The following is a 19,742-nucleotide window of genomic DNA, read 5'->3' as shown; positions in this document are numbered from 1 at the left end:
CTCCCCTTACACATGAATTATACAAAATAGTAGTTAAATATAGTTAATAACCATATTTCAAATTAGAAATTAAGATATGCAATGTCTAATTATGTTAAAAATTATAAATGATCACTATGGAGATGACCACAGAGATCCAAACAGGAGATTTGACATTTTTGTAACTAGAGGCTAACAATTATTAAATTAATACTCTCTCCTGTGATAAATTTACTGTGAACTGTTTATTCATACTGAATAGCAAAACTATGCTGCCTAATGGAATAGTAGCATGATTTTTGCAGATGCCTTATTTTGGTCACTGACTCCAAATCAAAATTTGTCCTTCATTTGGAATCATTGATCAGAAATAGGATGTGGTTATTGGCATCTACAATGATCAAACCAAATAACCACTGGAGTCTGAATAGTGATTAGATCTGACCAGCTGACCAAAAACAATCCAGATATGTTATAAAAATAACTGGTCAGTTTCAAATACAGAACTTATTATCAGCTTCCTACTGTGAAGGTAAGCTGAATGCTTACAAATCAGTAGGATTATAAATTAAAGATGGCAAGAAATTATATTCTTGGTTTCATTCTTGATCCAAGTGTAAGCAAACAAAGTTTGCATGTGAGGTAACTTCACAAAACTGGGCTACTTGTATATAGAGGCCAATCACCTCACATCAAGTGCCTCAGTACCTCATAATGCAAGGCACATATCCTTACAGACATGTATAAGTGAAGGGCCACTACCCAACCAAAACCAGTTTCGACATTTATCAAGGTCTCATCAGTGGGGGCGGGGGGGCAAAAGAGACACCAGGATTGAATAAAATCCATGATATCTCTTCTGTATATCTCTATTCTTAGTACAAGGATACAACAAGGTGAGTAATGAATTAGGACAGTGCAGAGTGAGATAGAGCAGGAGATTTCCAAAAAAATATTTACAAAGTCATGCACCATGACATGCCTTCAACAACAATCTTCTCTTTAAAGCATAAATTAACTTCTCAAACCTTTGGGCTCCCAACGAACCAAAATATCTGCAGTCAACCTGCTGAATTATTTATGACTCCAGAAGGGAGAGCAGGCAGTCAAGGATATTGCTGCCTTCCCTACCTTCTGGCATCTTATTTTATGACTGATATGTTAAAATGCCTTGTGCACAAGGGGGTATCTTTAACAACTTAACTTTAGCAGCAGGTTGCTTTTACAACGAAATATGAACAAGACAATTCTATTAATTTCCCCGATCTGCTATTATGACTCCTACCACCCTGTTTAATGCTATTATATTAAAACAGTTTATAAATGCATATAAACCTTCAACAAGCTTTAAGGATCTGAATGAAATAATTAGAAATCTAAAACTGATCTTTATTAAACAACCATATCTGCAGCAATTAACTGACCAAGCTAGTACTCGAATAAAAATGTGAGCTATTACCTCTGCCCCCCCCCTGCCAAAAAACAATCCCACTTTTAAAAATATTAAAGTTCCTCTATGTGCATAAGAGCCTTAAAAGATAGTTTTAAACATCTCTAAAGTTGCATTTACTAATCAAAAATTATTAAATCTTTTCAGAACCTCAAAAAAGCAAACAGTATATAGCTTCCCTTGCCAAATTGACTGGGAATCGCTTTACACCAGATCCATTTGATTGCTATGGTCCTGAGTATACGGACATTTTAGAAACTTCGATATCCCTAATCCTGATAACTTAAAAGGAACCATTAAAAAGAAGAGAAAAAAAAAAGCTAAAAGAATAAAAATAAAGATCTAAAAATTACAACAAAAACTACCAGCCACAAAATGTAGCAGAATAACATGCTACAAACTGAAAAAGCTTTTGTACTTGACTTCCAAAATAATGAATTTACATATCAGAAATCTTAGACATTAGAACTAACATTAAAACCATAAATATCTATCATTCCTATGTGATATAAGCAAACTGGCATCTGAACCATAATAAATTTTATCCTTAAGTTTAGAACTAATCAAAACACACACTGCTCTTTGATGCCATCTATGTTTCCCTATTTCTTCTTTTCTTCTGAAGATAACTTTGTTAGATTCTTTATTCACTCATCATATCTCATCATTCTTTAAGATCAATCATATGATAAGAAATAGTCATTTATGGGAATTTTAACCAGTTGATAGATATCTCGGCTTTTATTCTATCCTCATCAATTTATAGTGAAATCAGTGAAATTAATGAAAACAGAGAAATAACCACAGTCATCACCAGACTAAGGAGGGAACATTTTAAAGGCATGAAAATTCAGCCAGATGGTGGTAGGAGCTATGATACAGAAATGCTGCTCTACAGAAAATTTACAATAACCATAGAGAAAAGCTCTACTCCATCAAAGTTCAACATATTGCCAAAGCAGTTCTACAGATCCACAGTCATATCTAGAAGCTCTTCAATGGACTCGACAACAACAACATCAATTTATATAATTAGTAATTGTCTATTTGGTTTGATTTTACCTTTTGCTTTACACTTCCCTTTTACTTTTCCATTGTTCCTATTTATACTGTTTACCAATTCATTTATATCCTATGAATTAGTATTCATGGTATGCTTTTCATACAAAACAGAAGAAGCAATTATGCCATCCAGCATCCAAGAATTCCCAAAGGTAGGACTTTTCTTCTATTAACTAAGATAGTTTCTATTCTTAGTCTAAAATTTAACCGCATCTTATGCCTTAATCGGGTAAGAGTCAATGAAGGTTATGAAAGAATGCTTCATAAAACACTATGCTTGCTATATATAAACTTGTATCTACGCATCAATTTATATCATATACTTATTCTCCCTGTTTGCGTCCCAAGCACTTGTAGTCAAAATTCTGTAATCTAAATACTGTACTATCATGGTTACCTGCCTTTGAACTTTCATCATCATCAAATTCCTGATAGGTATCCTCAAGGGGTGTACAAGATATGATAGTACTGCATGAAAAAATTACACCATCAGTAACTTTTTATCTACAATTTTCTTTCAAATCAATATGTTACTTGTCAAGACTCCAACAATATCAGATCTTATATTTCTATCTTCTAAGGCACTTTTTACTCTATCAATCCACCTATATCTCGGTCTTCCTTAGGGTCTTTTTCCTACCAACCTTGCAAAGAACACTTGTTTTGCTAATCTTTCCTCTCCCATTCTGTTTAAGTGACCATACTACCTGAGATTAGCTCTGCTAACACATTCCTGGATGATAACAATATTAAGTTCGTTCTTTCCTAATAAAATCCTAGTTTTTATTATGATATTGCCACTGATGCCATCTGTTCACCCCTCTAATCTTTCTGAGGACTCTCATGTCTGTGGTCTCTAGTCTTTGATCAACTGTTTTATTTCTAACCCAGCTCTCAGATCCATAAGTTAAAATAGGTTTGAACACTATCTTGTATACAGCTAATTTAGTGTTTTGACTAATTTCTCTCTTATTCCATATAAATTTATTCCGTTGACTTCCTACCATACCAGCTTTATTGATTCTGTGGTCTATTTCCATATTTAATTTACCATATTCACTAAAAATCATGCCTAAGTATCTGAATTGCTTTACTTGTTCTATAGTCTCTCCATTCACAATGCAGTTGATATTTTCAGTATTTCTGCCTATTTTCATTGTCTTTGTCTTGTTATTGCTGACCTTCATACCAAATCTATTACAAGAGTTATTCAATTTAGTCAAGGAATCTTGCAGACTTGTAGCAGATTTATTTAGAAGTATAACATCATTTGCATAAAGTAAAGAGCTGAGATTAACATTTCCAATTCTGATATCAGGTTTAAAACCACTTTCCTTCAAAATGTGATCCATATAGATAATAAATAACAGAGGGGATAATGTACATCCTTGTCTGACACCAGATTTAACATAAAACCATCTTTCTATACTTCCCTCAATTTTAACTGCTGACTTACAACTTCCACACAAATAAGTCTCATTGTCCAATTCCCAATTCTGATATTTGCCCACATCACTGTGCTTGATATTGCTTTCCATTCAAGTAGATTAGCCTCGTATTTTATGTTTCAATATTATAGCTACACCTTGTTTTCCCTGATTGTCATTGCCTGAATATAAGATTTTGTATTAGAAAATGTTCAGAAAAATCTCATCAGATTTTGACTTTTTTGTTTCAGTCACCCCTATTATGTTGATCTGTTACTTATCCAATCCTCAGCTTGCTCCATTTCTTTGCCATCCAGGCTTCTTATGTTGATATTACCGATCTTGAACTCTGGTGACAATTTGGTGTGTATTGATTTGTTCCAGTAGCTGACTTTTCACTGTACGCCCTGGTTCCCTGGCGAAAACAACGGGGGCCTTGTTCAACAGGGCGACACCCCAGCCGGAATGAAATTCTGTCATGTTGCACCATCATATTATATTTTGGTTTAAGCCAATAAGAATACAATTTGGTCAGCTAAATCCCAAATTGCCACCCCATTCTCGTTCATTCGGTATCCAGGTAAACACCTAACAGGGTGCACCATAAGAAGGTGAGGACTGGACATTAGGTCGGAAGCTCTGGTCAGTTCTCCATATTCCTTTAAAGGTGATGTGGAGGTCTCCTCTTAGTTATACAGCTTTGACTCTTAACCCTGCAGAGGGTGCACTCGAAAAAATTGCAGCGTAGGTCACGTGTATCTGAGAGATACACATTCATTACTAGTATGTGCTAAAATGCGATAGAACTTAAAGAAAAAACACTGCAAATATAATACATGATGGTTTACTTTCAGTTACAATCTAGAAATTATTGAACAAAGAAACAACAAAAAAAAAAACTAAACCAATACTATACTGACATCAGAGATCACGGTATCTCTCAGATACAATTTATTATCAAATATCACTTTCAGACTCGAGTAACATTCACTGAATCTCTTCAACATCTGATGAATTATCCTGCTGATATAGTTTTCCAGCCATTTTCGATGGTAAATAAAAAAAAAAACCTAAACCAATACTATACTGACATTGGAGAGTCACAGTATCTCTCAGATACAATTTAGTATGAAATATCACAAATCTTTACATAACACATGTTAAACCAAAACTGACTGCATAAACAGTGTGGAATATCACTCATAATATATGAATGCACAGCTATTCATGACCTCCAAGCTATATACTGGATATGTGTAAGAATATTTATATAAACAATTTGCATATATCTGTCAGATCAGCTGCAACCTCCACAGGGTTTTAAGCACCCCTGAATGTACTTTCTTCTTCGTAAGTAGCTTCTCCAGTTTGGAGGTTAGCAGTCATAGTATACCAGTGTCTGTTCCTCTGCCATTCTTCTGATCTCATAATAGCTCTTGTTATCCATCCATTTCTTTACATCATCAATCCAAAAAAGGTCTACTAGGAAATTTTATTCACACTAATTTTCACTCCAGTATTTCCAGAGGCATTTTCTTTATCTTGTTTTTGAACTTTCTTTGATGTATCCCAATCTCCTAGAAATTCAGAATATCAACTTTCTTTGCTGTATCCTAATCTCCCAGAAATCCAGAGAGCCGAATTTGTGCATGATATTCCACTAGGGTCTGATCAAGGCCTTGCACTAAAGGTATAACTGCTTCCTTATACTCATGCTTATTGAGGTCCTTCAATGTATCCTCTGATGCTCAGATGCCTTGCAAAGAAAGCATTATTGGAAAATTAAGCATTGCAAATAGAATTGCACAAATCTCTTGCTGCTATTAAACTTCCTTTTTATTTCTTTTATTTCTTCAATCAAATATTTATAGTAAAACTTTTGTCTTCAACTCAACAAATCTTCTAAAAAACAGGGCAATCAAATCTTCGTTCTGCCTGCTTCTAAAATAAAAAAAAAGGGGGGGGGGGGCATTTCCCTGCTTAGCATAGTTAAATGTATTTTTCAGAAATATTTTTTATAGATTTTTCAAGACACTGGTTTACTTCAGCACAGCTGAAACAAGTAAATAATAGTTTTCCATATTTTCACTTAGTATGTGGAAATATGGAAAATTATTATCTACTTGGGAACAAGGATTAACCAACCTATTTCATCAGATTTGGTTTTGAATAACTGCATCATGAAGTGAGGGGCTTTGCATAAGCATAAATCAGGAAAGGATTATCTACTTAGCAAATTGTGAAGCTGTTCAATTACTTAAGAAGACCTGTGATACTAGTTATGTAAAAATAGACTAGAAGCACAACCATAAAATTACAACTCTGTTCCAAAAAACTTATCTGTTTCAGATAAGTTTTTTGGAATTATTAATTGTAAATAAGTGTGTGTGTTTATAACTAAGAGTTGCTGTAAAAGCTGTGTGCTTGCATTGTTTCTAGTGTGTGGGCTTGTTTGTTTAAGTGAGTTTATGAAATCATTAAACTTACAGCTTAGTATAGTAACTGCTGAAGGAAAGATGGCAGTGGCTTTGTCTTTGCAGGAATGTAATTTTGATTTCAGTCATTTCATGAAATGTAAGGTGTGCTATACATATTCATTCAATTATCTAGATAAATTATGGAGGTTTAAGGCAGATGGAAGAAGGGTAGGGTGCGTGTGTGTGTGAAATGTGTCTGAATGAGGACTTGAGTGGTAATGTATTGGTAACTAAAAGTGTTAATAGCAAGAATGCCAGAGGAGGATGAGTGCTCGTCTGATAGAAAAGAGGAACAGCATAAAAGAGCAGCGAAAAAAGAAAAAAAAAAAAAAAAAGATAAAAAAGTTTTGAAAAAGCAAATGAGTAATCTGATGAACTTAATCGATGGTAAAAGAGACAAAAGCAACATGAATGTAACAGAAGTTGAAAAACAGAGTGCAATTAAAGGAAAGGTGGCGAGTCGCATTGATGGCAAACATGCGTGTATGGTTGGCAATAAAATTGAGAGAGTGAAAATGTGACACAAGATTTGAAATCTGAGCTGGTTAAGATGAGGCAAGAGATGAAACTAATGCAGAGTGAAAATGATGAAAATGAATGATATCAGTATGAAAGACCCACGGGTGGTGTTGTATGGGGATTCAATTATTAGAGGTGTGGTAAATGAGAAGACGCACAAGGTACGTTTTCTTGGAGGTAAAATGAATAGAGTGATTGAGGCAATAGCTATAAGGAGTAAGCAAGCAAAAGTTGGTAATGGTAACAGGGACTTGACTGGAAAGAACGAACATATTAGATTGGATATTAGGAAGTTGTTGAGAAAGATAAAAGATAATAGTGTGATAGGAAAGGTAGTCACTATGCTTCCCAGGTATGACAGTGATGAAATGAGGTGGAGGGCAAAGTTTGTGAATGATATGTTAGCAGAAATGTGTAAGAAGAAGGAGTGCAGTTTGTTGATATGTGGAATGAATGTGAAGAACAAATTGAACTGCATACAATTGATGGACTGCATTTGAATGGTTTTGGTGTGAGTCAATTGGAAAGACTGCTGCTGGAAGGTAGAGGAAATTGAATTCAGAGAATGAATCTGATCAAATAAGAAGTGATGTGAAAGAGTGGGAGAGTAAGAAAGGAGAGATTGAAGTGGTGGTAATGAATGAATAAGTGGGTAGCATGAGTATAGAGAATGAGAGAACAAGTGTGCAAGACAAACAGGGAGGCTCATCATGGACAGGGGGAACACAGTGTGAGAAAGGATGATGTTTCAAGAGGATGTGAATGTGTGTGTAGGCAAAAAGGGAAGGGGGAGTGATCTGGGGATCAAGGGAAAGCAGTTGAATTTGAAGAAGGTTCTAAGATGAATAAGAAAAAAAAGAAATGGCTCAAGTTAAGTATGAAAAAGTCACATCAAATAAGTGGTACTTACTGTGGATCAAGGAATGAGCTGTTATGTTGGTATACAAACGCTAAAAGTGTGAGAAACAAGGCAAATGAAATGTTTGCATTCATTGAGTCTGCTCACCCAAGAATTGCTAGAATAAGTGAGACATGGTTGGATGAGGATAACATCCTGACAGGAGTAGAGATGGAAAGGTATGATGTGTTTTATGAAGATAGAAAGGCAGGGGGGGGTTGCTATTGATGATAGAGAAAGAGTTATGTCCATACAAGGTAGAGATGCAAGAGGGAAATAGTGCCAGTAGTTTTGGAGGAAGTATGGTGTGAGATAGAGGAGAGAAAAATGAAATGCTACTATAGACCTGGTAATGTAAATGGTAGTAATCGTGAAATGTATAATCAAATTAGCCAAGCAAATAAGAAAAGGTGATCATTATGGATGATTTAAATTATAGCAATATAGAATGGGATGATAAGATAACAACTGTAAATAAAGAAAATGAGTTTGAGGGACAACTACCTCAGACAGTATATAACAGAGAGCAAATGAGGATTGGGGTCTTGGATTTGATCATCTCATCAGCAGAGATGACATGTCAAATCACTCTCCAGTTAGTGAGAGTGACCATGAAGTGATTACCTGGGTAGTTGCCAGAAGTGTGAGGACCTCTGTGAGGAAAGGGTATATGTAGAACTACAAGGCTGGTGATTATGAAAAGCTCAGGAGACAGCTTGTAGGTGTAGCATGGAATGAGGAGTTGGGTGGAAGGGAGATCAATGCAGCTTAGGTGATATTCAAGAACTGTCTAAAGAAGCAAATGTCTAAACATATTCCAAGAGGTCAAAAGGTTAAATAAGGTAGGTGTGAAATGGATGAATGAAGAGATTAAACATGCAATACAGAGGAAAAAGGCATTATGGAGGCAACATAAGAGGAGTGGAAATAATTAATTCCATGCAGAATACAAAGAACATACAAGGATGGTGAGGTAAGGGTAGCAAAAGTGAAGTATGAGCAGCAGTTAGCTAATGAAGCCAAAAAAATCCTAGGGAGTTCTTTTGGTATGTAGCAAGCAAAAAAAAGAATGATTATGGAAGGATGACATTGAGAGAGAAAATGGTATAAGAACACTGCTGCAGAGGATATAGTTGAGATATTTAATGAGCAGTTCATGAAGGTCTTTCATGAACTGCTCATTAAATATTAAATAAACTGCTCATGAACTCATTTGAATGGGACATCATGGAGAGTTTGAAAGCAGTTGATGATGAGGAGGAGAGACTGAATGTAAGTGAGAAAGAGGTATATGGGAAATTGAGCAAACTTGAAGTTAATAAGGCTGTGGGACTTGATAATATATCACAACGTGTTTTGAAGGAATGTGCCAGGGAGTTGGCACATTCCTTCAAAATTCAATGCAAGACACATATTTGTTTAATATGAGTCTTGCATTGGGTCAAGTTCCAAAGGAGTGGAAGGAAGGCAAGATTTTGCTGTTTCATAAGGGAGGCAACAGAAATTAAGCAAATTAAAGGCCTATCTATGTGTCAGTTGTTGTGTTAAAGTGTTAGAAAGGCTGGTGAGAACCAGGATCCAGAATTGGGTTAACAGCAATGGTATTATCTTTGATGGACAGCATGGATTTGCTAAAGGGAGGTCATTTTTATTAATCTACTTATTACAATAAGGTGACGGCTTCATTGGACAAAGGAGAGCTCTGATTAGGCATGAACACATGAACTACTGTGCACAGATTTGGTCACCTGGTTTTCAAAAGGATGAAGACATATTGGAAAGGCTCCAGAGGCGAGTAAAGTAGTTTCTGATCTCTGGAATATTAAATATGAAGAAAGGGTAAGAAAATGCAATTTAGTCTAGTGCAGGATTCTCAACCTATGGTACACGTACCACTGGTGGTATGTGAGCCACTGCCAGGTGGTACAAAAACAGATTTGCTTACTGGTACATCTAATATCTTGAATTAAATATAGTGGTACGCCACTGGAAAAGGTTGAGAATCCCTGGTCTAGTGGATAGAAGGATGAGGGGGGGGGGGTAAGATGATAAGAGACATACAAGCTTGTAAGCGGTGTTATATGATCAATGTCAAAGAGGTTTTTCATAAAATGGTGGGAGATCAGGGGAGAACAAGAGGTCATCCCTGGAAGCTATATAAGGAGGATGTGAGCAAGCGAGTGATAAGCAGGTTTTTTTCATGCAGAGTTGTGAATGATTGGAATGCTTTGCCTGAGAGTGTGGTGTCTGCAAAGAATTTGAATGTGTTTGAAGGTCCAGTATGATGAGCTGTGTGTATGACAAAAGGGACCTCCTAGATGAGTCTTTGACTCCATGGGATCTTGAAAAGTAGAAATTTTAATCCATATAAATTTTATTCCATTTTCCTCAGGAAGGAAAGTGTTCTATGGAACACTTTCCTTCCTGCATTATCCTCTCCCACATTCTTCTTGGTCTTCCTTAACTTATATTGTTTTTTACTGTTTTCCAATGTATAGCATTCTTTTTTTCCTTTTTTTTTTTTTTTTCATTGCATGCCACTTATGTCACTTATAAGGATAAGTGATATTCTCTCCATATATTATTTCCATTTCTGTGATTGCAAAGAAGAATTTCTTTAGTGACATTTTTATTCCCCCTTTCATCCAGTATTTAATATCCAGCCAATGGATATTAAATACTCTCTCTCTCTCTCTCACACACACACACCTATCAAAATAGTGATATAAATGGCAATTTCAATCTTAAAAATTTCTAAGACATATGGAAAGACTGGAATGCTGCATATGACAGAGTAAGGTTTGCAGAGCTTCAGAGGCAAGTGGGCAAGTGATAACTGAAACATGAGCTGAAGAAAGTAACTGGCCAGACAGATGGGAGAACTACTCAACAGGGCAGTAATTAATCAATTAGCTGCTGTAATCATATGATGATACAGCAGCCATGAGTCCATATGGATAGTACGGCACCATCTTATGAAACCAACATAAAGCTATTGGTTATAATACATTTTTTTTGTCCGTCAATTGTATATGTTCTCCTGGCGAGTTTGCCTGTTCTGAGGGATGAAAAACCTGAGTTTCCAAGAGAAAAAAAAACTTTCTACTTCTGTATGAGACTGGCTAACTTACCTTTACTCAAAAGAGACCAGATAAAGGTTCCTGATGTTATAGACAGGAATTGAATGCAGGTCTTTCTAACCAAAAGGTTTCATCTATACCAACTGAGCTAAAGAGGCTCTAACATGGCAGTGAGTGATGGGAGGAAAACCAAGCTGCCAAAGACTCAATGGCTGATGAAAAAAGCTATATCAGTATGCTGTTCCATGGTCAATCTGAAGAGTTACAAAGAAAACATGTGGCATCTTTGCTTCCAATGGAAAATTAGATTATAAAACAGACATTTCTTTAGGGATTTTTTTTTTTTTCCTGTTCAAGGTACAACATTTCTTCTTCAAAGGTTGAATATAAATTGAAAAAATAGAATAAGAGAACTAATATCACTAAAAATAAATAAATAAATAAAAAACATAAGTTCATACATGCCAAAGCTTAGGAAGTAGGAAAACAGCTAAATATCATGTTAATCAATAGTACAAAAAACAAAAGAGAAGGAAAATGATATTTGAAACCATTACTAAATGTTTAGGATAATCTACTACACTGTAAAAACAAATCTGGCATATCCTAACAACTGGAGTCCAGCTGGGACAGAATTTTTTTTTTTTTTTTTTTTTTTTTTTTTTTTTATGTGTGGTTCCCATCCATGAAAGGTTATTATACACCTATAGCACATTTTTTACTATGGATGGGCTAAGAATATTTTTTGCAATTTTATATACACATACACACACAATTTTTTTTTTATATTTATATAATTGTAATGTTGTTTTTTTAAAATAGTTCAGAAACTGCTCTAGAGACCAAACATGAAACTTTTTCAAGCCATTTCAAACCTCCAATAACTGGGGAGGTGGTATCACATTGGGCAATGAAATTCATCTCCCACAAAATTGCTTCAAAGTAGATACGTTTACAGTGATATCAGAGAACATGTCTTTTGGCAGTTTTCCACACTTCTCCCCCCCCAAAAAAAAGAGATAAACATATTAAGATTTGAACTTGCTATTAAAATTGATGCCATTAGGAATCCAGTAACATTTCCTTTGGATACGACTAAGTTTAGCAGTATGCTGGTTAAAAACAAACATGTTCTTATCTTATAAAACTGTGACATTAAAAAAGGAAGCTTTTCAAATGTGTAATATACTATAGATTCATTATTTTACCTTTTTTGTTTCATCTTAATCACATCCATGAAAGGATGTAAAACTTCTGTGGATAAGCTTCACCTATAGCATATCAGTACCATGGATTGGCTAAGCATAAATAATCTAGAAATGCTACTTTTTGGATGCTTAAGGCATCCAGAAACAGATGCATCAAACAATCACTTCAGGCACCCAATAAGCAGGTGGTCTAAGATGTGGCAATAAAAATCATCTACCACTTAAAACATTCCAAATATCCATGCTCACAGCAGAATTCAAACTTGAGCCTGTTGGTTGGGGAGTGAGATACTACCCACTTGACAAACCTAGCTAACAACATAAGTACTAGGATCTTTATTTTTTTCATTTACTTATTTAAAATGATGGCAATGCAAAATTTGATGCAGCGTCATAAATTCTTACAATGTTTAATTGCATCGATTTTACAGGAGTCACATCCAAAATTCAAAGAATTGTAAACTTGTATATATTAGATGTAAATAATATCAGCCAAGAAAAATTTACATGATACTGTAGATAGAAGATATATGAGTGTGTATTTCAAAAGAAAATCCCTTAGAGAGCAGAAGTATGTTAGAATTACCTACATAAGTAATACAAAATGCCCATCTGTAGAGACCCCGAGGAATTAAAGATGCTAAAATAAAGTAAACAGGTATCTAAAAATAGAAGTTTAAAGGCAATTACCTTAGAGTTCAGAAATGTATTTGATGTATCACTTGGTATAGGGTAGAATGGAAACCCATTATAACCAAGGCAGTCCGACACCGCCGTCAAGGCCGATAGCAAAAGGGGGCGATATACATCAGAAGCTGTTATGCTATGCTGAAAAAGGGATCTACACTTCAGGGAGATAGAAGTCGGAACTTTCTAGAAGGAAAGGAGTTAGCACGTGATAGGTACGGGGATCTCAGACCTTAATTCAAAGTTTGCATGGAAATATCTGGGGTCGAAAAACTTCACACAGGGTCCCGTGAGAGGCGAAATAAAAAGGTTAGGAATCAACTAGCGTGCATCGGGAGACATGACACAGGGAGAAGAGGGGGGAGGTCGATCCATGGAATCCTGGATGAATTCGTGGAGGGTAACCAGAGGCAAAACCGTTATAGAGCAAGTAGCAGCTAAGGACCCGGATGACAAGGCTTTGACTATCAGACCGTACGTCCTAGTACCTACAACGCTGAAAGATCAAGCTCCAGCCCCCCGAGAAACTCCAAAGGAGTACACGGTTTCCATGATGTGTCTGAAGCGATAGAGCAAGCCATAACAACAGAGGGGGATCCAGAATAAGCCCTAAGAGAAGATACGACTAAGTGCAATTGTGCCTATGAAAGAATTAATGTGAGTTGAATTTTTTGTTGAAAAACTTTCTTTTAATTTATGATGTGAAGGACTGTTTTGGATAGACTGAATTCTTAGAACTGAAAGATGTAATAGATTGAGAACTAATTCGCATGAAGTGAATCTGCTTTTAGAATAATTGAAAATATATTAATGAAAGTTTAAGCTTACGTTGTATTGTGTTGAAATTATTTAAAAGAGCTGATAAGAAAATTATAGAATTTAGAAATGTAATGGTGTGAAAGGTTGGTTGCTAAGTGAGTGTCACATTCTTTTGTGAAAGTTAGAATTGGAGATTTTTTTTAGTCAAAGCATGATAATTCCTAGATTGTAAATGGGCTGATAGTTATTTGATATATAGAATTAAATGTTTGATGATTCTCATCTTTGATGTTTATAACATGCCTAAGAGTTATAATAAATTTAGTTTAATCCTTTATTCAAGTGTGTGCAAACAAAGTTTGCACCTGAAAGTATCTTCAGGACTGAGATAAGGTGGTACAACACTGGGCGACTCCTTGCAAAGGTGGAGCAAGCTACCAACACTCCTATCTCAGTATCTCCCATAATGCAAAACATATCTCCTTGCGGATATGTATAATGTTATGTATTAAATGGGAAGGGCCACTTAATGCATAACATTATACATATCCGCAAGGAGATGTGTTTTGCATTATGGGAGATACTGAGATAGGACTGTTGGTAGCTTTTTCCACCTTTGCAAGGAGTCACCCGGTTGTACCACCTTACCTCAGTCCTGAAGATACTTTCAGGTGCAAACTTTGTTTGCACACACTTGGATAAAGGATTAAACTAAATTTATTATAGTCTGACCAAGTGAAAAATAAACTTTCAACAGGCCTAAGAGTTGTCCTATATTATGGTTAGATTTTGATGTTTAGCTTTGAGGGGGAAATGATCGTTATTTGATACATAGAATTAATTGTCTGATGATTTACGTCTTTGATGTTTATAACATGACTATGAGTTGTCCTATGTGATGTTTTAATTTTGATGCTTAGCCTTGAGAGGAAATGATAGTAACATCATTTAAGTGTAAACATTGTATTATTGTCCTAGTGTGAATAAATATGTTTGTTTTATTTATAAGTGCTGACTGATCTTTTTAGCAACTGCACTTTTCTCAAATAAAATCTAATTCTGTAAGCGGGAAAGAAAATAAACATTGATAGGAAATTTAAGTCAGGAGTTAGCCACGACTGTAATTAACTGTATAGAGGTGCTTTACTGGAGGTATAATTAATTTCTTATGCCAATTAGAGATTTTTAGTGGTGCAGTCTGGAATAATCAAATAAATTTCTAGAAATCTCAAGTATAAGTATAATATACTGAAAGTAGAGAAAAGGAATTAAGATTAACTGACTATATAAAAAAAGTAACTGATAAGAATAAAGTATAAAAAAAGTTAACGAATGATAATATAGAAGACAAGTCGAAAGAAATAGATAGATATGTTACAATGGCTCAGCCGGTAGGATAAAAATAAAAAATTAAAGAAATATTTGTAAATATATATAAAATAAAGAACATCAAAAATTTTACAGCAACATGCTTAGAGTTAAGGCCAGAATGGGAAAACATACAAAACATTTTCCAAATCATATACTGTAAGAATGAGTTAGCAATAGACTTCAGCTGGTTGTTGACCAAGCACTGGATATTCCTGGATAAAATTTTGTCCATTTCTGGACAGTTTATACCAACTTTAAAGTGAAATACCAAAAATACACAAATTTACTCAGTAAATATGCCAGTGAAGAGTATGTTATTAACAAAAATTGTAATGTTCAGTGCATGAAGAGTAACTTCAACATGGAGAACTTTCAAAGAAACTCTAGTAATACATTCCGTTCACTGACAATTCTGCATGTAAAAAATCTATTCCTCATACCCTTCTACACCACACTCTTACATAACTTCTAATGATGGCATCTGATTCTTCCTCTCTTACCTTCTACTCTTTTTATAATCCCCTCTGGATTAATTCAATAAAATCCTCTCAGTAACTTGAATATCTCTATCATATAACCACACCTCCTATCTACCAAACTATGCAATCCACATTTCTTCAACCTCTCTCTATAGACAGAATTCCAAAGTCTTGATATTGTCTTAATTACTCATCTGTGGACCCTCTCCAATGTTTCTACATCAAAGTGAAAACCAGGTGACCAAATCTGAGTACAATAGTCAAGTGTGGTCTGACTAGTGTTTTATAGAGTGGCACAACCACTTCCTTATCCCTACATGTTAGAGTACTTTTTATCATAGCAGCACTACGATGTGCAGTCTTATTGTTTGCCCACTGTTTGTAGGTCTCTGCTTGGTGTCTTGCCAAGAATAGTCAATTCATGCTGAAGGGGAGAAAGAAATGAAGGACATAGAAATTGGTTGCCAACACACTAAATCACATGCTTTATAGGTAAAATTTTCCAACTGTTATACAAGCAACACAGTTAACTATAATAATCATAAAAGAGAAGTTAATTTTCCGACCTGTAATAATAAACAACTCATCCCACAATACAGACTGATTATCGGAATGGATTCTCCTTTTTCTGAAATGCACAGAAGTGTCGAAGGATCTCTAATTGGGGCAAACTATAGCAACACTTGCAATACGCCCTCTAAACTTTGTCTACTGTCAACTATCACTCCCAAATCTCACCCACTTCCAGCAGTAGGGTACCATCAATATAATACACAGCTTTATATTTCTGCACTCCAAAATGCAACACCATGCACTTAATAATATTAAAACTACAACCCCACTCCTTTGTCCAAGTCAAACAGTCTATTCAAATCTGGAAATTAACATCAACAGTAATACTTATATGTGGGAGGCTGAAAAGCTCTGATAAACACTTAGAACAAAAACAATATTAAAGTAACCTGATATAACCACAAAAAAGAACACATCTAAAAACCCCTTAACCCCCATGAAACATGATATAACATAGATTCTTTCTTGCGGTTATATCAATTGCTTTGATATCATTTTTGTTCTAGGTGCTCATTACCCCCCCCCTCCCATAATTCTCCCCAACTTTGCATCATCAGCAAACAGAAAATCCCTAGTCAGTCCACATGATATATCATTTACATACAAGTTAAACAAAAGGGGCCCAAGAACAGAATCCTGAGGTATGCCACTGGTTAACCTCCTTTTTTTAAACAATGCTCCATCATACAACTTGCTGGTATCATTCAGAGAACCAATCTATCTATCTAACTAATATATGATCTATTCTCATCCTCTGCAGCTTGTACAGAAGTGTATAACTTACCACATAAGTTGTACACCAACTTATCATGTGATAATCTATCAAACACTTTTGCAAAGTAGCAAAGTACAAAAATATCATTATATATGATTCTCCCTCATTTAACACACTCATTACCTTATAAAATGCAAGTAAATTGCTAAAACAGGACCTATCCTTTACAAATCCATGCTGACCATTATAAAGAATGCCATGTCCATCAATTCAATCCTGTACTCTATTCCTAACCAATCTCTCCAACATCCTGAAGCTGCAGTTATACAGATTGGTCTGTAATTGGAAACTTCTGTCCTAGAACCGTGCTTGTGGAGCGGTACTATTTTGTCTTCTTTCCACTGCAAGACTTTCATTAAATAAACAAGTCAAGGAACATAGCCAACTGTTGTGCACATTCCTTAAGAATATGTGGTGATATGTCATCCATTCCCACAGCCTTATTAACATCTAACCCAATCAACACCTAATACAAGTCTGATTCTTTTACTTCCAATTCTCCTAACACTTGCCTCCCTTCTATATATTGCACTGCATCATTTACACCAGTATGATATACACATAAAGTGATCATTCAATAATTCCATTATATCCTTTGCAACTGTCATTCTGCTATCATGATTATTCTTTCTCTTGCTTGACACATAGCAAAAAAATTCCCTTGAATTAACCTTGGCCTGACCAGTCAATCTCCTCTCATATAACACCTTTTCTTTCTTTACCATGCTTATCATCTTTCTAGCCTGCACTTTATACTCTTCATGGATCCAATTACCACCAACTGTCTTGTACATCTTCCAGAGCATTTTCTTTTCCAACACAGCTTGCTTGATTTAACTGTTCATCCATTTCACTCCTACTCTATTTACTCACTTAACCCTTCGTATGCTGTTACACATTGCTTGTGTAAGATACTGCCTTATGAATTTCCATGCACTGTAAATATCTTCTGCACAACTCATCTACCCAACGTATCGATGCTAACTGACTACAGAGCATCCATTAATCACCCACTTCATACTTCCACATATATCCATTTTTGGCATTAACTTTTCTTGTTTCACCACTTCCCAAACAAGTATGTCAAGATCACTTTTACCAACCGACAGTAGTGTTAACACTTCATTAACGACATCTTGTGAAGTTATTACCAAATCCAAAACAATAAAGCCTCTAGTTACTTCAATCATGCTGCTTAAGATATTAATCTCTCCAGAAATTCAACAAATTCACTCTCATTGCTTCCATACATCTTTTCCTTCCATTCTATATTCCTGTAATTAAAGTCTCCCATAAGGATCACCATTTTACACTCCAACCAATTTGCCTAAACATTTCACATTCAGTATTCTCTACATTCCCAGCATCCTATCAGATATACTAGCCTGTTAATTTCAACTTTACACCATACAGATTCAAAATCTATGCATGTACTATCAACTTACACACTTTGTGGACACAATTCCTCTGCAATCATTAACAGCGCTCCCCCCCCCCCTCTCCTCTTTTCACATTCTTATCCTTCTGGAAAATTTTATATCCTTCCATTTCTATTTCCAACATCACATCCTCTTCAGACAACCAAGTTTCACTTATTTCAATTATCTTTAGGCATACTGACTCAATCAATGCAACAAACTCAGCTCTTATTTTGAATATGCCTTACATTTGTGTACAAACATAACAAACCTTGTATCTTTGAGGCCATTCTACAGCACCGATATTCTCTATTCTAGTTGCTATACCACAATTCTCTCTTATCAATCTGACCACTCCCGTTTTCCTGATCCTGACTCAGATTTTCATTCATACATCTCTCATTCTCACCTTAATGCATTCCATCACCTTGTGCTGCTGAAAGTACATCTTCAACCTCGTATCCATCTTCCTCCTGTTGCACAATCCAGTATATCTGCTTAATAAACAAGCAAAATTTCAAGCCCTCCACTCCAAAGCAGTAGGTTCAATTAATTCCGTTAAAAGGGTTTAATTAACTTTATATGGCCTAATTAAACAGATGACATAAAAATCGAAAAATCATAAATTTCGGGTCAAATGAAATTTTGGGAACAAGTAAGCCCATCCAGCCTGGACAGGCTTACCTGTCAACGGTTGCCGTATGTGCTGTTAAAAAAAAAGTAGAACAGTTTTTGGTCTCTACTATTCAAACCTTCCAAAAATATTAAAAGGAACTTCACAATACAGGATGATACAATATTTACTTAATTTGGAACTATGTCTGTTGTGACAGCTCCATCAAAACATCATAACTACAGTCAATTATTCATTTAATTGTTTATCAAAATATTAGCTTACCAAGCTTGGAAATAAGGGATCTTTCTCAGCTTCCATAAACCACCCATTACTAGCATTACCGCTATTTTCTTCGTAGTCCGATGACTGATTCCAGTTGGATTTATTAAACCATTTCGTTAACCCACTACTTGGAACACTGAAAAATGTTTTCTGTTCATTTTTATTGGAACGAGACAAATATTCTTTTAACTCTTTATTCAATTCAGCCATATCACTGCTTTGAAATAAGTGTCACATTTAATTTTGACAAGCGAGAAAGCGCACTTAAATTCCTATGCACCCGACGTTGACAATTCTCACAAACAGCTTATGTTTTCATTAATCTCAGCAGTACACAAAGACCCCTGGAAAATCAGAACTTTCAACGGGGTATTTATATTATATTTTATATTGCCTAACACCTTTTTATTCGCCAAAGGGCGTAGTCTTTTGTCAACACACGGCTCAAATACATAGTCATCAGTTTGCTATGTCTGTGGTTATTGACAGCTGCAGACTACAGATACGGCAGGCAACTGTCACCATCTGGTGTTCCTAATACTAAGCCATGTTATTGTCTGAGTGAGTTCTGCAGTCAATTTTCTGAGTTTTGGGGTTAATAAAATAAATAAAGTCAATAGAACAAAAACAACAAAAAAAAAAGCATAAGGATATCATCAAAAATCCATTCACATTGTACAAG

The 19,742-nt window shown here is 35.3% G+C and overlaps 1 protein-coding gene across 3 annotated transcripts in view; it reads right to left on the bottom strand.

The window, feature by feature from the left end:
* The window catches only part of LOC150109325 (uncharacterized), an 86,434-nt gene extending 66,910 nt beyond the window's left edge, over window positions 1-19,524 (bottom strand). For 2 of the 3 annotated variants that reach the window (XM_090407422.1, XM_090407425.1), the window contains exon 1: window positions 19,061-19,524. In XM_090407422.1, the coding sequence (XP_090263548.1) occupies window positions 19,061-19,270 (210 nt within the window). In that variant the 5' untranslated portion in view covers window positions 19,271-19,524. Of the gene's footprint in view, window positions 1-18,571; window positions 18,839-19,060 lie in introns of those variants that run through there. The other variant, XM_090407434.1, reaches the window with a different exon arrangement.
* Window positions 19,525-19,742: the final 218 nt, after the last annotated feature.

The sequence above is a fragment of the Typopeltis vanoorti genome, chromosome 2 (genome assembly GCF_054136105.1).
Source record: "Typopeltis vanoorti isolate ZY-2024b chromosome 2, IOZ_Tvanoo_1.0, whole genome shotgun sequence".
In the NCBI taxonomy this organism is placed as follows: domain Eukaryota; kingdom Metazoa; phylum Arthropoda; class Arachnida; order Uropygi; family Thelyphonidae; genus Typopeltis; species Typopeltis vanoorti.
Note: the sequence above shows the minus strand (reverse complement) of the source record. Positions and strands in the feature narration are given on the sequence as shown.